This window comes from Coregonus clupeaformis, chromosome 23 (genome assembly GCF_020615455.1).
Source record: "Coregonus clupeaformis isolate EN_2021a chromosome 23, ASM2061545v1, whole genome shotgun sequence".
Lineage (NCBI taxonomy): Eukaryota > Metazoa > Chordata > Actinopteri > Salmoniformes > Salmonidae > Coregonus > Coregonus clupeaformis.
In genome coordinates this window covers 24,759,001-24,776,236 of record NC_059214.1, presented here as the reverse complement: position 1 = coordinate 24,776,236, position 17,236 = coordinate 24,759,001, and the positions used below count along the sequence as shown (strand labels likewise).

The following is a 17,236-nucleotide window of genomic DNA, read 5'->3' as shown; positions in this document are numbered from 1 at the left end:
TTTTAAAACAGCTGTTTTCTTGAGATCTCTCTTGAACAAATCAATCAGTGAATGAATGATAGGTCTCTCAATTTATCATTCCAACAGCCCAACCTTTGTCTTGATACATTTTTATTTGATTGAACATATTTTACATATACAGTGTCAACAGAGATAAAAGAAAATTAGGCGGCTCATGGCATTGTTGTTCTATTTCAAACTGACTGTATCAACCCTCCATTGAGCATGTAAAGTGGGGAGTGTGTGTATCTATTTGCCTGGAAGATCAAAAGAGGTTAGATGAGGACTTGGGGAATTTAAAGTACATGATCCTATAATCATGCATTTGATATTGATATTACACTCAACATATTTTAATGTAGGTTACTACATTTCTGAAGATTGAATTGACTTGCAAATCCTTATTATTTTAATTGACATCACAGTCAACTGAACTATTACAAGGGATGTAAGAAGGGAAAATTACAACATATCATTAAGAATGTCTTCAGTTTATTAATAAATATACATCTATACAATATACCTGTACAACTGCAACTATACAAATCATAAAGAAGGAAAGGTAAATAAATGACAAATATTGTAATAAAACAATGAGCAAAATCTCATTATTAGAGGTTAGTAAAGTTTTCCTATAGTCATCTGATCATTTCTTGTCTTGAGACGCACCTTCGTGACTTGAATCTTCGCACAACCATGCATTGATTTGAATGGCAGATTTGTAGGTAAATTCCAGTCACAGGCATGTCTCTAATGGATCTGGCCCAGCACTGTGAATTAAACCTATCAGGTTGTCTCGTTTTGTCCTAAAATGTTTGTCCTAAAATATATGTTTACTTTTGAAGTGGAACATAAACTGTACTCATCCATCCATTTTAACAGCAAAATGCTCCCCTTTGAGCACAATCTATCATTTAAACATACATTCCAGCATTATATAATTACACCAAAATACACCTTCCATTTGTTATAGGTTCGAACAGAGGAAGATTTTACAGGACAGGTGGTTCATGTTCAGATGTGTGATTGATTCCCTTATAAAAAATTCTAAACACAAGTTAACACTAACGAGTTGAAACCAAGTTGTAAAGGGTTGTTAAAAAAAAGGTTAAAACAATATGAAGAGGCACTCTTACAGAAGGCAGTATAGGCCCCTTGCCACACTGCAGAGTTCACAGTTGGCGTCACTTACAGACCTACAGTACGTTCTTATCTTTCAGATTTAATTTAGGACGTTCCACAGGACTCTGTGGGAAATCTTGAAGAATATTGGGGGTTACAAGAAGAATGATGTCTTCAGGAATTTGTACACATTCAGTAGGTGTGGCAGGTGACATTCACTTATGTTTCCTTTCCTTCATTATCTCAGTCCTTACCTCTGCTGGTTGAGAAATGGTTCACAATCACACCTGCATATTCACTCCATATTGTTTAACAGTTCCACTGACCACGTAATATACTTACAGCCCTAAAAATTGGCTAAACTTGCAGTCCACTACCTACATGTTTTGTAACAATCAGACAGTGGGAAAAGGCCCCGGCAGAATCCCTGGGCAAGGGTACTGGGCTTGGGCTCTGGGTTATTTTGTTTGTTCGGAATGTTGTCCATGATTCTGCAGAAACATCTCCACTTCCCAATCCACTAACAGAGAAGAGGCCTTCCCTGATGACCAACGGACTGGGACACTGGTGTTCAGATGTAGTACTCCCTGTTGTCCCTGAGGGTGGAGCTGTGGTGGAGGTGGAGCTCTGTCCGGTAGGCTGGTTCTGCTTGGTAGGCTGCTTCTCTCCGGTAGGCTGTTTCCAGGTTGTGTCGGTGCTCCTTCTCCTTGATGCTGGCGTCTCTCTGGGCTTGCCGGTGTTGGTACAGGAAACGGGTCATCACCGCCACCACACACAGAGTGATGAAGACCACCGCTGTCACCACTCCTGTGGGGGACAAATAGCAGTCATCTTTAGTGGACCACAGAGGAAGTTCTTTCTTCTATCAGGATTTCACTTTTTCTGTGTCTATATTATATCTATTAAGTAATTTCTCTCTCTGCATTGTTGGGAAGGGCCCAAAAGTAAGCATTTCACTGTTGGTCTACACCTGTTGTTTACAAAGCATGTGACGAATAACATTTGATTTGATTGTAATTTGGCTGTTTAGGCTCAGCAAAATGGCTTTTCATATCTTTTAACTTCAGTGGCACTGAGATAATTGTGAGTTTGAACTTAAAATCCCTTGACAAAAATGTCTCACTAGGAATTGACTTAGAAATTGACTTAGGAATATATAGATCAGTCATTCCATTATCTCCATGGCATACAATCATATCTGACTGAAAGTCAATTTACAAGACCTTTTACTTTACAGTTCAAATAACATCACTTCTGGGTAATTACTTTGGATGTCTCTCCAGGGCTGGAAATGCCTTAAATTGTAGCATGTTATCCTATCTTGACAGACACACATTATTCCATTATTCCTAGAAAACGTCTGATGAGAAAGGCAGAGATCGCTGGGGCACATTTCACATCACATTGACTTTTGCAATTGAGCACTTTAACAACTCTGAATTGGAAAACTCACCTCCAATTACCGCCGAGTTGCTTTTTGAAACCTTCCTTAATGGCCCTTTGCCTCTGCCGACAGTCTCTGAATGATCTACCGGAGGAGGGAAGAGAGAGCGGTGACATCATGAGGAATGGATTAGATCATTGATCTCTCGTTTGTTTGAGAACTGGGCGACCGAAGGATATGGATGAAAAACAAACATAAAATAATAAGCAACATTCACTTGGGTACCATCATTGTGACAATGGAAGAATCTGACAGACTGAAAACAATCACGGCTTCAGTGTTGACAAAATTGAAATGTTAAAGTAACTGTGTCTGGTGAAAATCTCACTTTTGAAGGCTCATATTCTGTTAACTTATACACAAATAATGTTGACTCTTCCTATACTCACATTTGTGGGCAAAGCATAAATAACACCCAAAAATTATTTTAAAAATCCCATCTCAAACTTGTATCTCAAACAGTGTTTAAAAAATGCTTGCTATTTCCTCATTTTTTGGCTCCCGAGTGGCACAGTGGTCTAAGGCACTGCATCTCAGTGCTTGAGGTGTCACTACAGACCCCCTGGTTCGATTCCAGGCTGTATCACAACCGGCCGTGATTGGGAGTCCCAAAGGGCGGCGCACAATTGACCCAGCGTCGTCATTGGTTTGGCCGGTGGCCGGTGTAGGCTGTCATTGTAAATAAGAATTTGTTCTTAACTGACTTGCCTAGTTAAATAAAAAAGACAAGTTGGCTCAGTGGCTGAGCTGCCCAATCAGCTGTTTACTTCTCATTAATATTATAAATGACCGGTATGCACCCACTAGTGGTGCGCGGATCAGCTATTTGTTCAACCCCACCCACCTGCAATTGCTAATAATCCATCCGCCCGACTATATGTGATCAAGTGAAAATCTGAGGCCCGCTCCCGACTAAAATGCGCTGTAAGCTACAGTCAGAAACGGCGGAACAATTTTTTGACAGGGGGTGCAGGACTTCTTTTGCCTGATTTAGATATGTTTCTCCTTATAATTTCCAACATTTTGGTAAGCTATTTGTAAGTCAACTTGTCTATATTTATATACATGCAGCTTCTCTCCTGTCATTATATGTTGACCTAGAAGACTAAATAAACCCTTGCTCACCAGAATAATGTAATACATCGATAGAATTAATGCTTCAATCTAGTTGACATCAGTACAGTTTTCTCTGTCATCTCGGCTTCTTTGGCGGAGCAAAGACGTTTAGGGACCGGTCGTAAGGAAATAGAAAGTTGTGAAAACGACCCAACATGTTTCTGATAAGATTTCAGTTCGGCTTGGATGTACATTTTATGTGGTTGAAATACTATCAGCTTTTATGATACTGATAAAGACAGTACCTCTACACACAGTATCTAACTGCGCATTCACATTCTCTCAAGATGCTGAAAGAAAGAAATCATATTTTTCCACTCCTGTTCTATAGTCAAAATATAGAGGCTATGTGAGAGGTTATAGACCTACAGTCAGTGTCACGTTCGTTTAAGGATGGGTCAGACCAAGGCGCAGCGTGAAATGCATACATGTTTATTTCAACGAATAAACACACGAACAAAACAACAAACCAACGTAACGTGAAGTCCTCAGGTTAAACACAAAACAAGCCTACACACGGAACAAGATCCCACAACTAATGATTGCAACCAGGCAACTTAAGTATGATCCCCAATCAGAGACAATGAGCGACAGCTGCCTCTGATTGGGAATCACACCCGGCCAAACATAGAAATGCAATAACTAGAATGTGAACATAGAAATAATGACATAGATCTCCACACCCTGACTCAACATACAAGAGTCCCATAAGTCAAGGTGTGACAGTACCCCCCTCCAAAGGTGCGGACTCCGACCGCACAAACCTGACATAACAGGGTAGGGTCCGGGTGGGCATTCCCCCTCGGAGGCGGATCCGGCTCCGGGCGTGACGACCACATTCTCTCAGCCTCCCCGTTGCGCCCCTGGTCTGGTCTGGACCTCGGTGTGCTGCTTCCCCTCTCCTTCCTCCCACGATGCACCAAGCCCTGTCTGGGCCCTGATGTGGGAGACCCCGAACCTGGAGAGGGGCTGACGTCTGGGTCTGGACTGGAGCCGCTGATCGGAGCTGGACTAGGCACCGGTGGAGCAGACTGCTCTGGCTCCGGAGTGGAGCTGCTGACCAGAGCTGGATTGGACCCCGGTGGAACGGACTACTCTGGCTTGGTGCGGGAAGCAGGCACGGGTCGTACCGGGCTGGCGACACGCACCATTGGCTTGGTGCGAGGAACAGGAACTGGCCGGGCCGGACTGGGAACACGCACCACTGGCTTGGTGAGAGGAGCAGGAACGGGCCGGACCGGACTGGGAACACGCACCACTGGCTTGGTGAGAGGAGCAGGAACGGGCCGGACCGGACTGGGAACACGCACCACTGGTCTGGTGCGAGGAGCAGGAACAGGCCGGGCCAGACTGGGGACACACACCACTGGCTTGGTGCGAGGAGCAGGTACGGGCCGTACAGGACTGGTGAGGTGCACTGGTGACACAGTGCGTAGAACCGGAGCAGGATATACTGGACCCTGGAGGTGCACTGGAGACCAGGAGCGTTGAGCCGGCACAACCCGTCCTGGCTGGCTGCCCACTTTCGCACGACACGTGCGGGGCGCTGGTACAGAACGCACTGGGCTGTGCATGCGCACTGGCGATACAGTGCGTATCTCCGCATACATGGGTTCCTCTATTAACCCACGCTCCTTATGTTGCCTAACCAGCTCCTCTCTCCGTGCATCTACTTCCTCCTTCTCCCTATGAGCCTCCTGCAGTGCCTCCTCTTGAATGGAGCTCTCCCGCTCTATTCTTGCTATCAGCCCCCGTAATGTGGTGGCCTCCTCTCTTACCCTGCAGATCCGATCCTTCTCTCTCTCTCGGCTCTCCTCCTCCAGTGAGGACTCCTCCGGGAGTTAAGGAACAGAAACTCATCATTGTCGTCATCCTCCGACTCCTCAGTATAAAACTGTTCCCACTCTTCTTCCCATGGTCGTAGGGACTCAACCTGGAAACCCACCGGGTGCAGTGGTCGGGGCTCTTCTCTCTCGCTCCCCGACCACCCCTTTAGCCCCCCAATTTTTTTTTTATTGGGGCTGCCTCTCGGGCTTCCTCCTCAGCTGGCGCCCTCTGTGTAGCCGTTGCTCCTCTCCTGCCTGGGCATCTACCTTCGCCCATGGTCCTTTCCCCGCAAATATCTCCTCCCAAGACCAAATCTTCCCCACCTGTGTCCAGGGTGTTTGCTCCTGGGCACGCTGCTTGGTCCTTGTTTGGTGGGATCTTCTGTCACGTTCGTTTAAGGACGGGTCAGACCAAGGCACAGCGTGAAATGCATACATGTTTATTTCAACGAATAAACACACGAACAAAACAACAAACCAACGTAACGTGAAGTCCTCAGGCTAAACACAAAACAAGCCTACACACGGAACAAGATCCCACAACTAATGATTGCAACCAGGCAACTTAAGTATGATCCCCAATCAGAGACAACGAGCGACAGCTGCCTCTGATTGGGAATCACACCCGGCCAAACGTAGAAATACAATAACTAGAATGTGAACATAGAAATAATGACATAGATCTCCACACCCTGACTCAACATACAAGAGTCCCATAAGTCAGGGTGTGACAGTCAGTGTCCAGATTTCAGTTTCCATTTAACCCATCTGAACAGTAGGCTACAGTAGGCCTATTTGAAGTCTGTGTCTTGTGACTGTCAAATTTGTATAGCGCCTCAAAATCATCACACAACATAGCCGGCACTGATATCATCCTCTTTTACCACTTCACCAAATCTTTCCCAAACATTACTTTTCTGGCCCTGCCTTCTCTTTAATTTCAACTCTCCATTTTGCAGCTTTTTGCCTCCGTGGATCAACGTTAACTTTTTCTGCTTGTTCCCAAAAGTATTTGGCGATTGGCGTATAGGCTATTTGGCGCCCATACAGTTAGGCCCTAAAGTTTAGGCTTACACACTAATGCCAGATAGCCTAAAATAATGAAAGAAAAACCTCAATGTAGCCTATAGATATAAATTGCACAATAATGATACATTTATGGATTTTTTAAGGTATTGTGTTCTCTTCATTCAGCCCGACCACCCCCCACCCGCCCTTCATCCACACAATACTTCATGACCCTAAACCTGCAGATATAATCGTGGGGACTGTGGGTTATGAGTCAACCCGCGCATCACTAACACCCACACCATTCTCATATTGGGGTACGCCCACACAATTCAAACACAGAAAAGCTGCTTTTTAGCATACTTGGAAGAAAAAACTTGGAAGGAAAAACGATTTCACTTATATTGTTATTAATTATAGCTCATTAATTATAGCCGGATAGTTACTTTAAATGACATTTTCCACAGTTAAAACTATACAAGTTAAATACAGTTAATCTTTGTACCCCACCTCTTCCAAAATGGCAGAAATACATTACATTTTGAATACATCATACAATACCTGATTGAGAGTGCAATATTGTCGAGTCAGCCAGCGTCCCACAGTTAGACTCCACCAGGTGACCTCGAACAGTGACCAATGAGCTGCCACGGTTAAGTAGCACTGCCTTCAGTGGAGCCATGTGATTAAACTGGACTGATGACAGACAGCCAATGAAGCCCTTAGATCCTGCCCGCATCACTTCCTCATCCACAGCATCCACTCCTGTAAACAATAAGTAGGGGACTCACTGATTTATCGATTCATCTGGATGTTAATAAAACATTCAAACATCCACGACTGCCACAATTACAACAGTATCTAACTTTGAATAATAGTTATATAATATATGCCATTTAGCAGACACTTCTATCAAAAGTGACTTACAGTCATGCGTGCATACATTTGACTAATGTGCATGTTGTATAGTATCCCTTATAGCAATCTCTGTTTGTCAATGTGAGATATGACCCATTGAGCAGGCTCTCTTGAGACTGTATGAAAATTGTCCCTGCTTGTTATGTTCAATGAGAGAGTCTGTAATTGCATATGAAATGTATGCAAATGAAATTAGAGCTACACAATACGTTTATTTAAAGATTCCTCATAATTTGCAGGAAAGTAATCATAACGACTGCCACATATACAGATAGCATCATGGCTGCTTAAAGCACTTGAATATAATTAATCAGAGATAGGAGAGCTGAGATGCAATTTACTATTTTGATTTGTGTTAAGGACAAGAGTAGATGGGAATATAAGATACAACAGAGATAGGAGTGTGCCTGTCATTCCTCTAAAGATATGGTCTTCTTCCTATATAAAACATTCTATAGTTAAATAATGGAGCTAATCAGACCATGTGAGTGAACATTCAACAGCATCTTCCCTTTAAAATAATATTATATCTAATTGGTTTGAAATCTATAATTACCAGCATACTTCCAATGGGGGACAAATTTGCTGTAGAGGAAGTAGTTGCCCCCAAAACAGTTGTACAATGATCATCGCCACCATGGTCTATCATTGATCTTTGTTTGTGGAGCTGCAGCATTCATTTTGACTTAATAGGTCCCTAGGAGACATAACCCAGCCAAGAAGGTACATGTCTTTCCTTTGATCCTTTAGATAACAAGTGGATGCTGTTGTGCTGTGCTGAAGTCATATGAATAGAATGTGACTGAGAGAGATAAACAGCATACCCTAGAGGGAATGTTATGTCCTATATAGTAAAAGGCCAGATTTGGCATACATGATGGAGATTTGATTTTGTCTGTTTAACTCTACCCTCATGATTTTTTATGAGTTTGATGAAAAAGTTGGAAATACAGCAATTACCATTAGATGATTAAGGCTTATAGGCCTGTGTTTAATATGTTTTGTTCAATGGCTCTAAATATCTTATACATTGCCAATGACCAATGTCCAAAAAATAATGTTCCTCTCAAAATCTCTATTTAAAATGTATTCATCCGTGGGGATCTGCGGTACCTTAATGATAAGATGAATACATTTGTTTTAAAAAGTAAATTGTGTTGTCAATTAGCATAGATTTGCTAGTTCCCCAAGCTATTGCGAATCTCTGTTAGACAAATTAGGCTTTATTTACATAAGAGTTCCATTTAGCTTCTGACTAATGCTCAAAGTGATAAGCTTGAGTGCAATACTCCCAAGATTTGCGGTGCGTGCAACGTGAGACTGATTATTATTGTATTTATTTATTTATTATTAGACAGATACAATGTCCTGGTGGGGTGGTGATGGGAGTGGCTCACACCCCTCCCCATCTGTTTGTCAATTCTACAGCAGATGCAAGAAGTGATTAAGATATTTGACCAAATCTAATTCTTAGAATGCCTATATCACATGTAATATCACTGACACGTCTCTTCTATCTCTTCCAGCTTACAAGCTTTGCTATTATTGCAAAGACTGATTCTCCAAATCCCTGCAACCATGTCCTAGGCTGTTTCTTTCTTCCATATAGAAATAAAACTTTGACAGTAGCCCCCAGTCATTCCGTCATTTCAAACTACATTAACCAACAGGTCCTCATTTCTCTGGTGGGCTCACCTGTGACTTTCCCCAAAGTCAGTGATTTGATGGAGATTAACTCTGTGTCTGATGACAGGCTGTACTTTAGGTTCATGTCCTTGTCAATCTAGTTGAGTGGGAAAGGGAAAAAGGACAAGAAGGTGTGAATAACACATTCAACCACATACAGTATACTTGGTTAATCCAACACATTGGTTAGTGTTAGCTACCGTAATTGACGACGTACTCACTCAAACTGTCAAAACTAACCCAAAACTTTACACAACTTTAGACACGGACACGAATGATCTGCTTGGCGTGTTAACACACTGGTGGTTTGTTGTAACCGAGTATTGGTGCTAAACCGTGTTATTGGAGGCTGGCATGCTAGTTGGCTTTGGCGTCATAGGATTCGGTGTACCAAGTTAGCTAGCTGAATAAACTAAGTTAGAGTCTATTCATAAAAACATTGAACCGCTGTAGTTTAAAACAATTATATTTGAGTGTTTCAGTGAAACGTAAGTGAGGGAGGCCCCCCTCTCTCGCTTTCCCAGATGTTTAGTTCATTTCATTCCGATCTCCTTTGCATTATTGTAGCCTTTCTCTGTAGCCTGTCAACTATGTGTCTGTCTATCCCTGTTCTCTCCTCTCTGCACAGGCCATACAAACGCTTCACACCACGTGGCTGTTGCCACTCTAATCTGGTGGTCCCTGCACGCACGACCCACGTGGAGTTCCAGGTCTCTGGCAGCCTCTGGAACTGCCGTTCTGCAGCCAACAAGGCAGAGTTCATCTCAGCCTATGCTACCCTCCAGTCCCTCGACTTCTTGGCGCTGACGGAAACATGGATTACCACTGAAAACACTGCTACTCCTACTGCTCTCTCCTCGTCTGACCATGTGTTCTCGCATACCCCGAGAGCATCTGGTCAGCGCGGCGGTGGCACAGGAATCCTCATCTCTCCCAAGTGTACATTCTCTCTTTCTCCCCTGACCCATCTGTCTATCTCCTCATTTGAATTCCATGCTGTCACAGTCACTAGCCCATTCAAGCTTAACATCCTTGTCATTTATCGCCCTCCAGGTTCCCTTGGAGAGTTCATCAATGAGCTTGACGCTTTGATAAGTTCCTTTCCTGAGGATGGCTCACCCCTCACAGTTCTGGTGACTTTAACCTCCCTATGTCTGCCTTTGACTAATTTCTCTCTGCCTCCTTCCTCCACTCCTTTCCTCTTTTGACCTCACCCTCTCACCGTCTCCCCCTACTCACAAGGCAGGCAATACGCTTGACCTCATCTTTACTAGATGCTGTTCTTCTACTAATCTCACTGCAACTCCCCTCCAAGTCTCCGACCACTACTACCTTTTCTCTCTCGCTCTCCTCCAACACTACTCACTCTGCCCCTACTCAGATGATAATGTGCCGTCGCAACCTTCGCTCTCTCTCTCCCGCTACTCTCTCCTCTTCCATCCTATCATCTCTTCCCTCTGCTAAATCCTTCTCCCTCCAATCTTCTGATTCTGCCTCCTCAACCCTCCTCTCCTCCCTTTCTGCATCGTTTGACTCTCTATGTCCCCTATCCTCCCGGCCGGCTCGGTCCTCCCCTCCTGCTCCGTGGCTTGACGACTCATTGCGAGCTCACAGAAGAGGGGAAATGGAGGAAAACTAGACTCCCTGCGGACCTGTCATCTTTTCACTCCCTCCTCTCTACATTCTCTTCCTCTGTTTCCACTGCTAAAGCCACTTTCTACCACTCTAAATTTCAAGCCTCTGCCTCTAACCCTAGGAAGCTCTTTGCCACCTTCTCCTCCCTGCTGAATCATCCTCCTCCTCCCACTCCCTCCTCCTTCTCTGTGGATGACTTCATCAACCATTTTGAAAAGAAGGTTGACGACATCCAATCCTCATTTACTAAGACAAATGACACCGCTGGTCCTGCTCACACTGCCCTACCCTATGCTTTGACTTCTTTCTCCCCTCTCTCTCCAGATGAAATCTTGCGACTTGTGACGGCCGGCCACCCAAAAACCTGCCAACTTGACCCTATCCCCTCCCCTCCTCTCTTCTCCAGACCATTTCCGGAGACCTTCTCCCTTACCTCACCTCGCTCATCAACTCATCCTTGACCACTGGCCATGTCCCTTCCGTCTTCAAGAGAGCGAGAGTTGCACCCCTCCTCAAAAAACCTGCACTCGATCCCTCCGATGTCAACAACTACAGACCAGTATCCCTTCTTTCTTTTCTCTCCAAAACTCTTGAGCGTGCCATCTCTAGCCAACTCTCCTGCTATCTCTCTCAGAATGACCTTCTTGATCCAAACCAGTCAGGTTTCAAGACTGGTCATTCAACTGAGACTGCTCTTCTCTGTGTCACGGAGGCTCTCCGCACTGCTAAAGCTAACTATCCGCTGCCTTTGATACTGTGAACCATCAGATCCTCCTCTCCACCCTCTCCGAGTTGGGCATCTCCAGCGCTGCTCACTCTTGGATTGCATCCTACCTGACAGGTTGCTCCTACCAGTTGGCGTGGCGAGAATCTGTCTCCGCACCACGTGCTCTCACCACTGGTGTCCCCCAGGGCTCAGTTCTAGGCCCTCTCCTATTCTCTCTATACACCAAGTCACTTGGCTCTGTCATATCCTCACATGGTCTTTCCTATCATTGCTACGCAGACAACACACAATTAATTTCTGATAACCAGGTGGCGAATCGTATCTCTGCATGTCTGGCAGACATATCAGTGTGGATGTCGGATCACCACCTCAAGCTGAACCTTGGCAAGACGGAGCTGCTCTTCCTCCTGGGGAAGGACTGCCCGCTCCATGATCTCGCCATTACGGTTGACAACTCCATTGTGTCCTCCTCCCAGAGTGCAAAGAACCTTGGCGTGACCCTGGACAACACCCTGTCGTTCTCCGCTAACATCAAAGCGGTGACCCGATCCTGCAGGTTCATGCTCTACAACATTCGCAGAGTACGACCCTATCTTACACAGAAAGCGGCACAGGTCCTAATCCAGGCACTTGTCATCTCCCGTCTGGATTACTGCAACTCGCTGTTGGCCGGGCTCCCTGCCTGTGCCATTAAATCCCTACAACTTATCCAGAATGCCGCAGCCCGTCTGGTGTTCGACCTTCCCAAGTTCTCTCATGTCACCCTGCTCCTCCGCACACTCCACTGGCTTCCAGTTGAGGCCCGCATCTACTACAAGACCATGGTGCTTGCCTACGGAGCTGTGAGGGGAACGGCACCTCCTTACCTTCAGGCTCTGATCAGACCCTACACCCAAACGAGGGCACTACGTTCATCCACCTCTGGCCTGCTAGCTCCCCTACCTCTACAGAAGCACAGTTCCCGCTCAGCCCAGTCAAAGCTATTTGCTGCTATGGCACCCCAATGGTGGAACTAGCTCCCCCACGACACCAGGACAGCGGAGTCACTGACCACTTTCTGGAGACACTTGAAACCCTACCTCTTTAAAGAATACCTGGAATAGTATAAAGTCATCCTTCTACCCCCCCCTCCCCCACCCCCCCATAAAAAAAAGAAGGAAAAAGTGGTTGTCCCACTTGCTATCATAAGTTGAATGCACCAATTTGTAAGTCGCTCTGGATAAGATTGTCTGCTAAATGATGTAAATGTAAATGTAAATGTAATTATATTTTTTCTCATGGTGACCAAGTACAGCGTAGTTCCTCTCTCTGCTCACATGTCATCTTTTATATTTTACATTTATTTTTATAGCACCAACTATTTCAATACACCTTGTACATATCCTCTTCACTCCCCTGCTCCTCACTCTCTTCACTCCCCTGCTCCTCACTCTCTTCACTCCCCTGCTCCTCACTCTCTTCACCCCTGCTCCTCACTCTCTTCACTCCCCTGCTCCGCACTCTCTTCACTCCCCTGCTCCCCACTCTCTTCACTCCCCTGCTCCTCACTCTCTTCACTCCCCTGCTCCTCACTCTCTTCACTCCCCTGCTCCTCACTCTCTTCACTCCCCTGTTCCTCACTCTCTTCACTCCCCTGCTCCTCACTCTCTTCACTCCCCTGCTCCTCACTCTCTTCACTCCCCTGCTCCACACTCTCTTCACTCCCCTGCTCCTCACTCTCTTCCCTCCCCTGCTTCTCACTCTCTCACTCCCCTGCTCCTCACTCTCTTCACTCCCCTGTTCCTCACTCTATTCACTCCCCTGCTCCTCACGCTCTTCACTCCCCTGCTCCTCACTCTCTTCACTCCCCTGCATCTACATTTCCCTTTGACACATGCAAATGTAAACATCCCAAATGTTTATACATCCCTTTGATGTAAACATCCCATATGTATCCTTCTCTCACCTGTAGGTAGACATCTTTTCCCTGACGGTCGATTCTGATACGGTGGAGGCGTCCATCTGCCAGGCTTCTAGGGCTGGGGCTGAACACATCTGGCTTTCTGTCAACATGGAGACAATACCAGATCTGGAGACTCCCTGTAGATCACAACACAAACTGGGTTAAACCGGGAATTCAGTGGTATGAATCCTACCTTGATAATCCTTATTTATTATAGTGAAAAATTAGTAGAGGGGTCCATACCGTTGCGTGCCAGGATGACTGCTATGTACTGCTGGCTGAAGGTGCTGATAGTGAGCAGCATGGCAGGGCTTTGTGTGGTCATGAAGCTGAAAGCCATGTTCTCTCTGGCCCTGCTGCTCTCTCTGTAGACGCTGGAGGCCTGGGAGCTCCTGTTCTGCATCACAGAGAAAGGCTCCTGGAAGGTGTAGGTCACTGACGATTCTCTATCAAATGAAACAGACACCTCTGCATGGACACAGAGAGAGACTCTGGGTTAGGTACTGCACTGTATCATGGTGACAGTCCAGCACAATGGGGTCACCTTTTACTTGAGGATAGCCTCAGCCCCAGGGCCAGCAACATTTATAGTATCTGCTGTTAGGCTAATAAGAAAATAAGTAAGAAGTTCCCTATTCCAGATGCTAGGTTCCATGGAAGTGGGATTGAATCAAAGTGGGACTATTGTATTTCAGACCAGTGGAATATTTCAGGCGGGTGTGCTCCATGATAATGGAGGCCTAGATTAGTGTGAATGTGAGAGCCGGATCCTCTCAGACAGACCAGAGACAGCAGAGCAGCAAGGATCTGTCATCTCATCCTCTCCCTCTTTGATCGCTTTTCCAATCTGCACTCTCAATGCCACTGATCTCAGCACCTCTACTGTAAGGGTTGGTGTGATGTGTGACTCAGGTGCGGTGCAGGATAGACAGTAGGCAGTAGGTAGAGATGGTGAAACAAGGATCTTTACTGGTGGTCCCAAAACCGGGATACAAAATAACCGACTTGTCATGAAAAAATAAAGGAGGAGCAAATTGGTCTCCAAAAACAGGCTGACAGCAAACATACGAAATACTTACTACGTCTGAAAACAACAATGAAACAGGGAGAACACTTCTCAAGTACCTGTACATACGTCTCGCGATCAGACACTGATTAGTACTGTTTGGCATCGAGAACTAGCAGAGAAAACAGAGCAAGGGAACACAGGGAAGTGAGGGCATAAATACACAGGTGAACAGGTAGACACAGGTGACACCAATAGGATAATGTTTAGTCCAGACTGTGAGTGAGGAGGTTCCTAAAGATGTCAGAGGATGACACCTTGTGGGTTGCTCCGGAACTGAGACCCCCTCCTGTAACAGTACCCCCTGACAAACAGCCCCAGGCGTTCACCTCGGCGCCTCCGGGTGAAGGCGACGGAATGTTGTTATCAGGCCTGGGTCCAGAATGTTCCTCCTGGGCACCCAGGACCGCTCCTCCTCCGTACCTGAGGAGCGATGGGGTGAGGTTGTGTTCCTCTAAGTGGGGAGGTAAGCTTGGCTTCTTTTTTATATGTGTCGAGTAAAGCTTAAACCATGCATTTAGATTGTAGGTAGGTATTGTAGTTAGGTATTGTAGGTAGTTTATCCAGGTAGTTATTGTAGGTAGTTATTGTAGGTAAGTATTGTAGTGTATTCGGCTGAGCCCGGTGAAGCACCAGGCTAGCTAGCTAACCCACTACCTGGACCATTAAAGCTAGCTAGCTAGCGGGTAGCAACACCGTAGCCACTACTAGCTGGCCAACTATACCAGCTAGCAGTACTGTAGCAACTAAATACATTTCAATGGAACGATTTGATCAGTGTAAAGTTAGCTAGCTACATAGTTGTCTTGGTATCAAAGACAAAGGTGTAGTATAGAGAAACTATCGAGGTTAGCTAGCCAGCTACATTTTCAAACTGTCAACACCGCAGCCACTGCTATCTAGCCAACATTACCAGCTAGCAGTACTGTATCATTTTAGTCAATGAGAATTTTGCAACGTAAGCTTCACTTTCTGAACATTCGAGATGTGTTGTCCACTTGTGTAGCTAGCATGACTGACTTCGTGCTAGCTAGCCAACGTTTAATTACTTCTGCGTTATGAAAGGAACTAGACACGGACATGAATGATCCATTGGTAGTTTGTTGTAACCAAGTATTGGTGCTAAACCGTGTGTTATTGGATGCTAGCATGCTAGTTAGCTATGGCGTCATAGGATACAGTGCCCTGAGTGGTTTTCACAGAAGAATACTGTACCAAGTTAGCTAGTTGAATAAACTAAGTTAGTCTATTCCTGGAAACATTGAACAACTGTAGTTTACAGCAATTATAGTTTCTAAAGTTGAAGTTGGAAGAGTTGTATTTGAGTGTTTCAGTGAAAGGTTAGTGAGGGAGGCCTCGCTTCCCCAGATGTTTAGTTAATTTCATTCCGATCTCCTTTGCATTAGTGTAGCCTTTTCTGTAGCCTGTCAACTATGTTTCTGTCTATCCCTGTTCTCTCCTAACCGCACAGGCCATACAAACGCCTCACACAGCGTGGCTGCTGCCTCTCTAACCTGGTGGTCCCTGCACGCACGACCCACGTGGAGTTCCAGGCCTCCGGCAGCCTCTGGAACTGCCGTTCTGCGGCCAACAAGGCAGAGTTCATCTCAGCCTATGCTACCCTCCAGTCCCTCGACTTCTTGGCGCTGACGGAAACATGGATTACCACAGAAAACACTGCTACTCCTACTGCTCTCTCCTCATCTGACCATGTGTTCTCGCATACCCCGAGAGCATCTGGTCAGCGGGGCGATGGCACAGGAATCCTCATCTCTCCCAAGTGGACATTCTCTCTTTCTCCCCTGACCCATCTGTCTATCTCCTCATTTGAATTCCATGCTGTCACAGTCACTAGCCCATTCAAGCTTAACATCCTTATCATTTATCGCCCTCCAGGTCCCTTGGAGAGTTCATCAATGAGCTTGACGCCTTGATAAGTTCCTTTCCTGAGGATGGCTCACCCCTCACAGTTCTGGGTAACTTTAACCTCCCTACGTCTACCTTTGACTAATTTCTCTCTGCCTCCTTCTTTCCACTCCTCTCCTCTTTTGACCTCACCCTCTCACCGTCTCCCCCTACTCACAAGGCAGGCAATACGCTTTACTAGATGCTGTTCTTCTACTAATCTCACTGCAACTCCCCTCCAAGTCTCCGACCACTACTTTGTATCCTTTTCTCTCTCGCTCTCCTCCAACACTACTCACTCTGCCCCTACTCAGATGGTAATGCGCCGTCGCGACCTTCACTCTCTCTCCCGCTACTCTCTCCTCTTCCATCCTATCATCTCTTCCCTCTGCTAAATCCTTCTCCCTCCAATCTCCTGATTCTGCCTCCTCAACCCTCCTCTCCTCCCGTTCTGCATCTTTTGACTCTCTATGTCCCCTATCCTCCCGGCCGGCTCGGTCCTCCACTCCTGCTCCGTAGATTGACGACTAATTGCAATCTAACAGAACAGGGCTACGGGCAGCCGAGCGGAAATGGAGGAAAACTAGACTCCCTGCCGACCTGTCATCTTTTCACTCCCTCCTCTCTACATTTTCTTCCTCTGTTTCTGCTGCTAAAGCCACTTTCAACCACTCTAAATTTCAAGCCTCTGCCTCTAACCCTAGGAAGCTCTTTGCCACCTTCTCCTCCCTGCTGAATTCTCCTCCTCCTCCCCCTCCCTCCCTCTCCCTCCTCCTCCCTCCTTCCTCCCTCTCTGTGGATGACTTCGTCAACCATTTTGAAAAGAAGGTTGACGACATCC

The 17,236-nt window shown here is 45.9% G+C and overlaps 1 protein-coding gene across 1 annotated transcript in view; it reads right to left on the bottom strand.

The window, feature by feature from the left end:
- Positions 1-472: 472 nt before the first annotated feature.
- Positions 473-17,236, bottom strand: part of LOC121536720 (contactin-associated protein-like 5) — a 79,932-nt gene continuing 63,168 nt past the window's right edge. Inside the window, exons 19-24 of the mRNA XM_045206593.1 lie at positions 13,668-13,892; positions 13,428-13,561; positions 9,130-9,217; positions 7,078-7,281; positions 2,576-2,650; positions 473-1,929 (exon numbers count right to left, since the gene is read on the bottom strand). Of these exons, the coding sequence (XP_045062528.1) occupies positions 1,694-1,929; positions 2,576-2,650; positions 7,078-7,281; positions 9,130-9,217; positions 13,428-13,561; positions 13,668-13,892 (962 nt within the window). The 3' untranslated portion in view covers positions 473-1,693. The remainder of the gene's footprint in view (positions 1,930-2,575; positions 2,651-7,077; positions 7,282-9,129; positions 9,218-13,427; positions 13,562-13,667; positions 13,893-17,236) is intronic.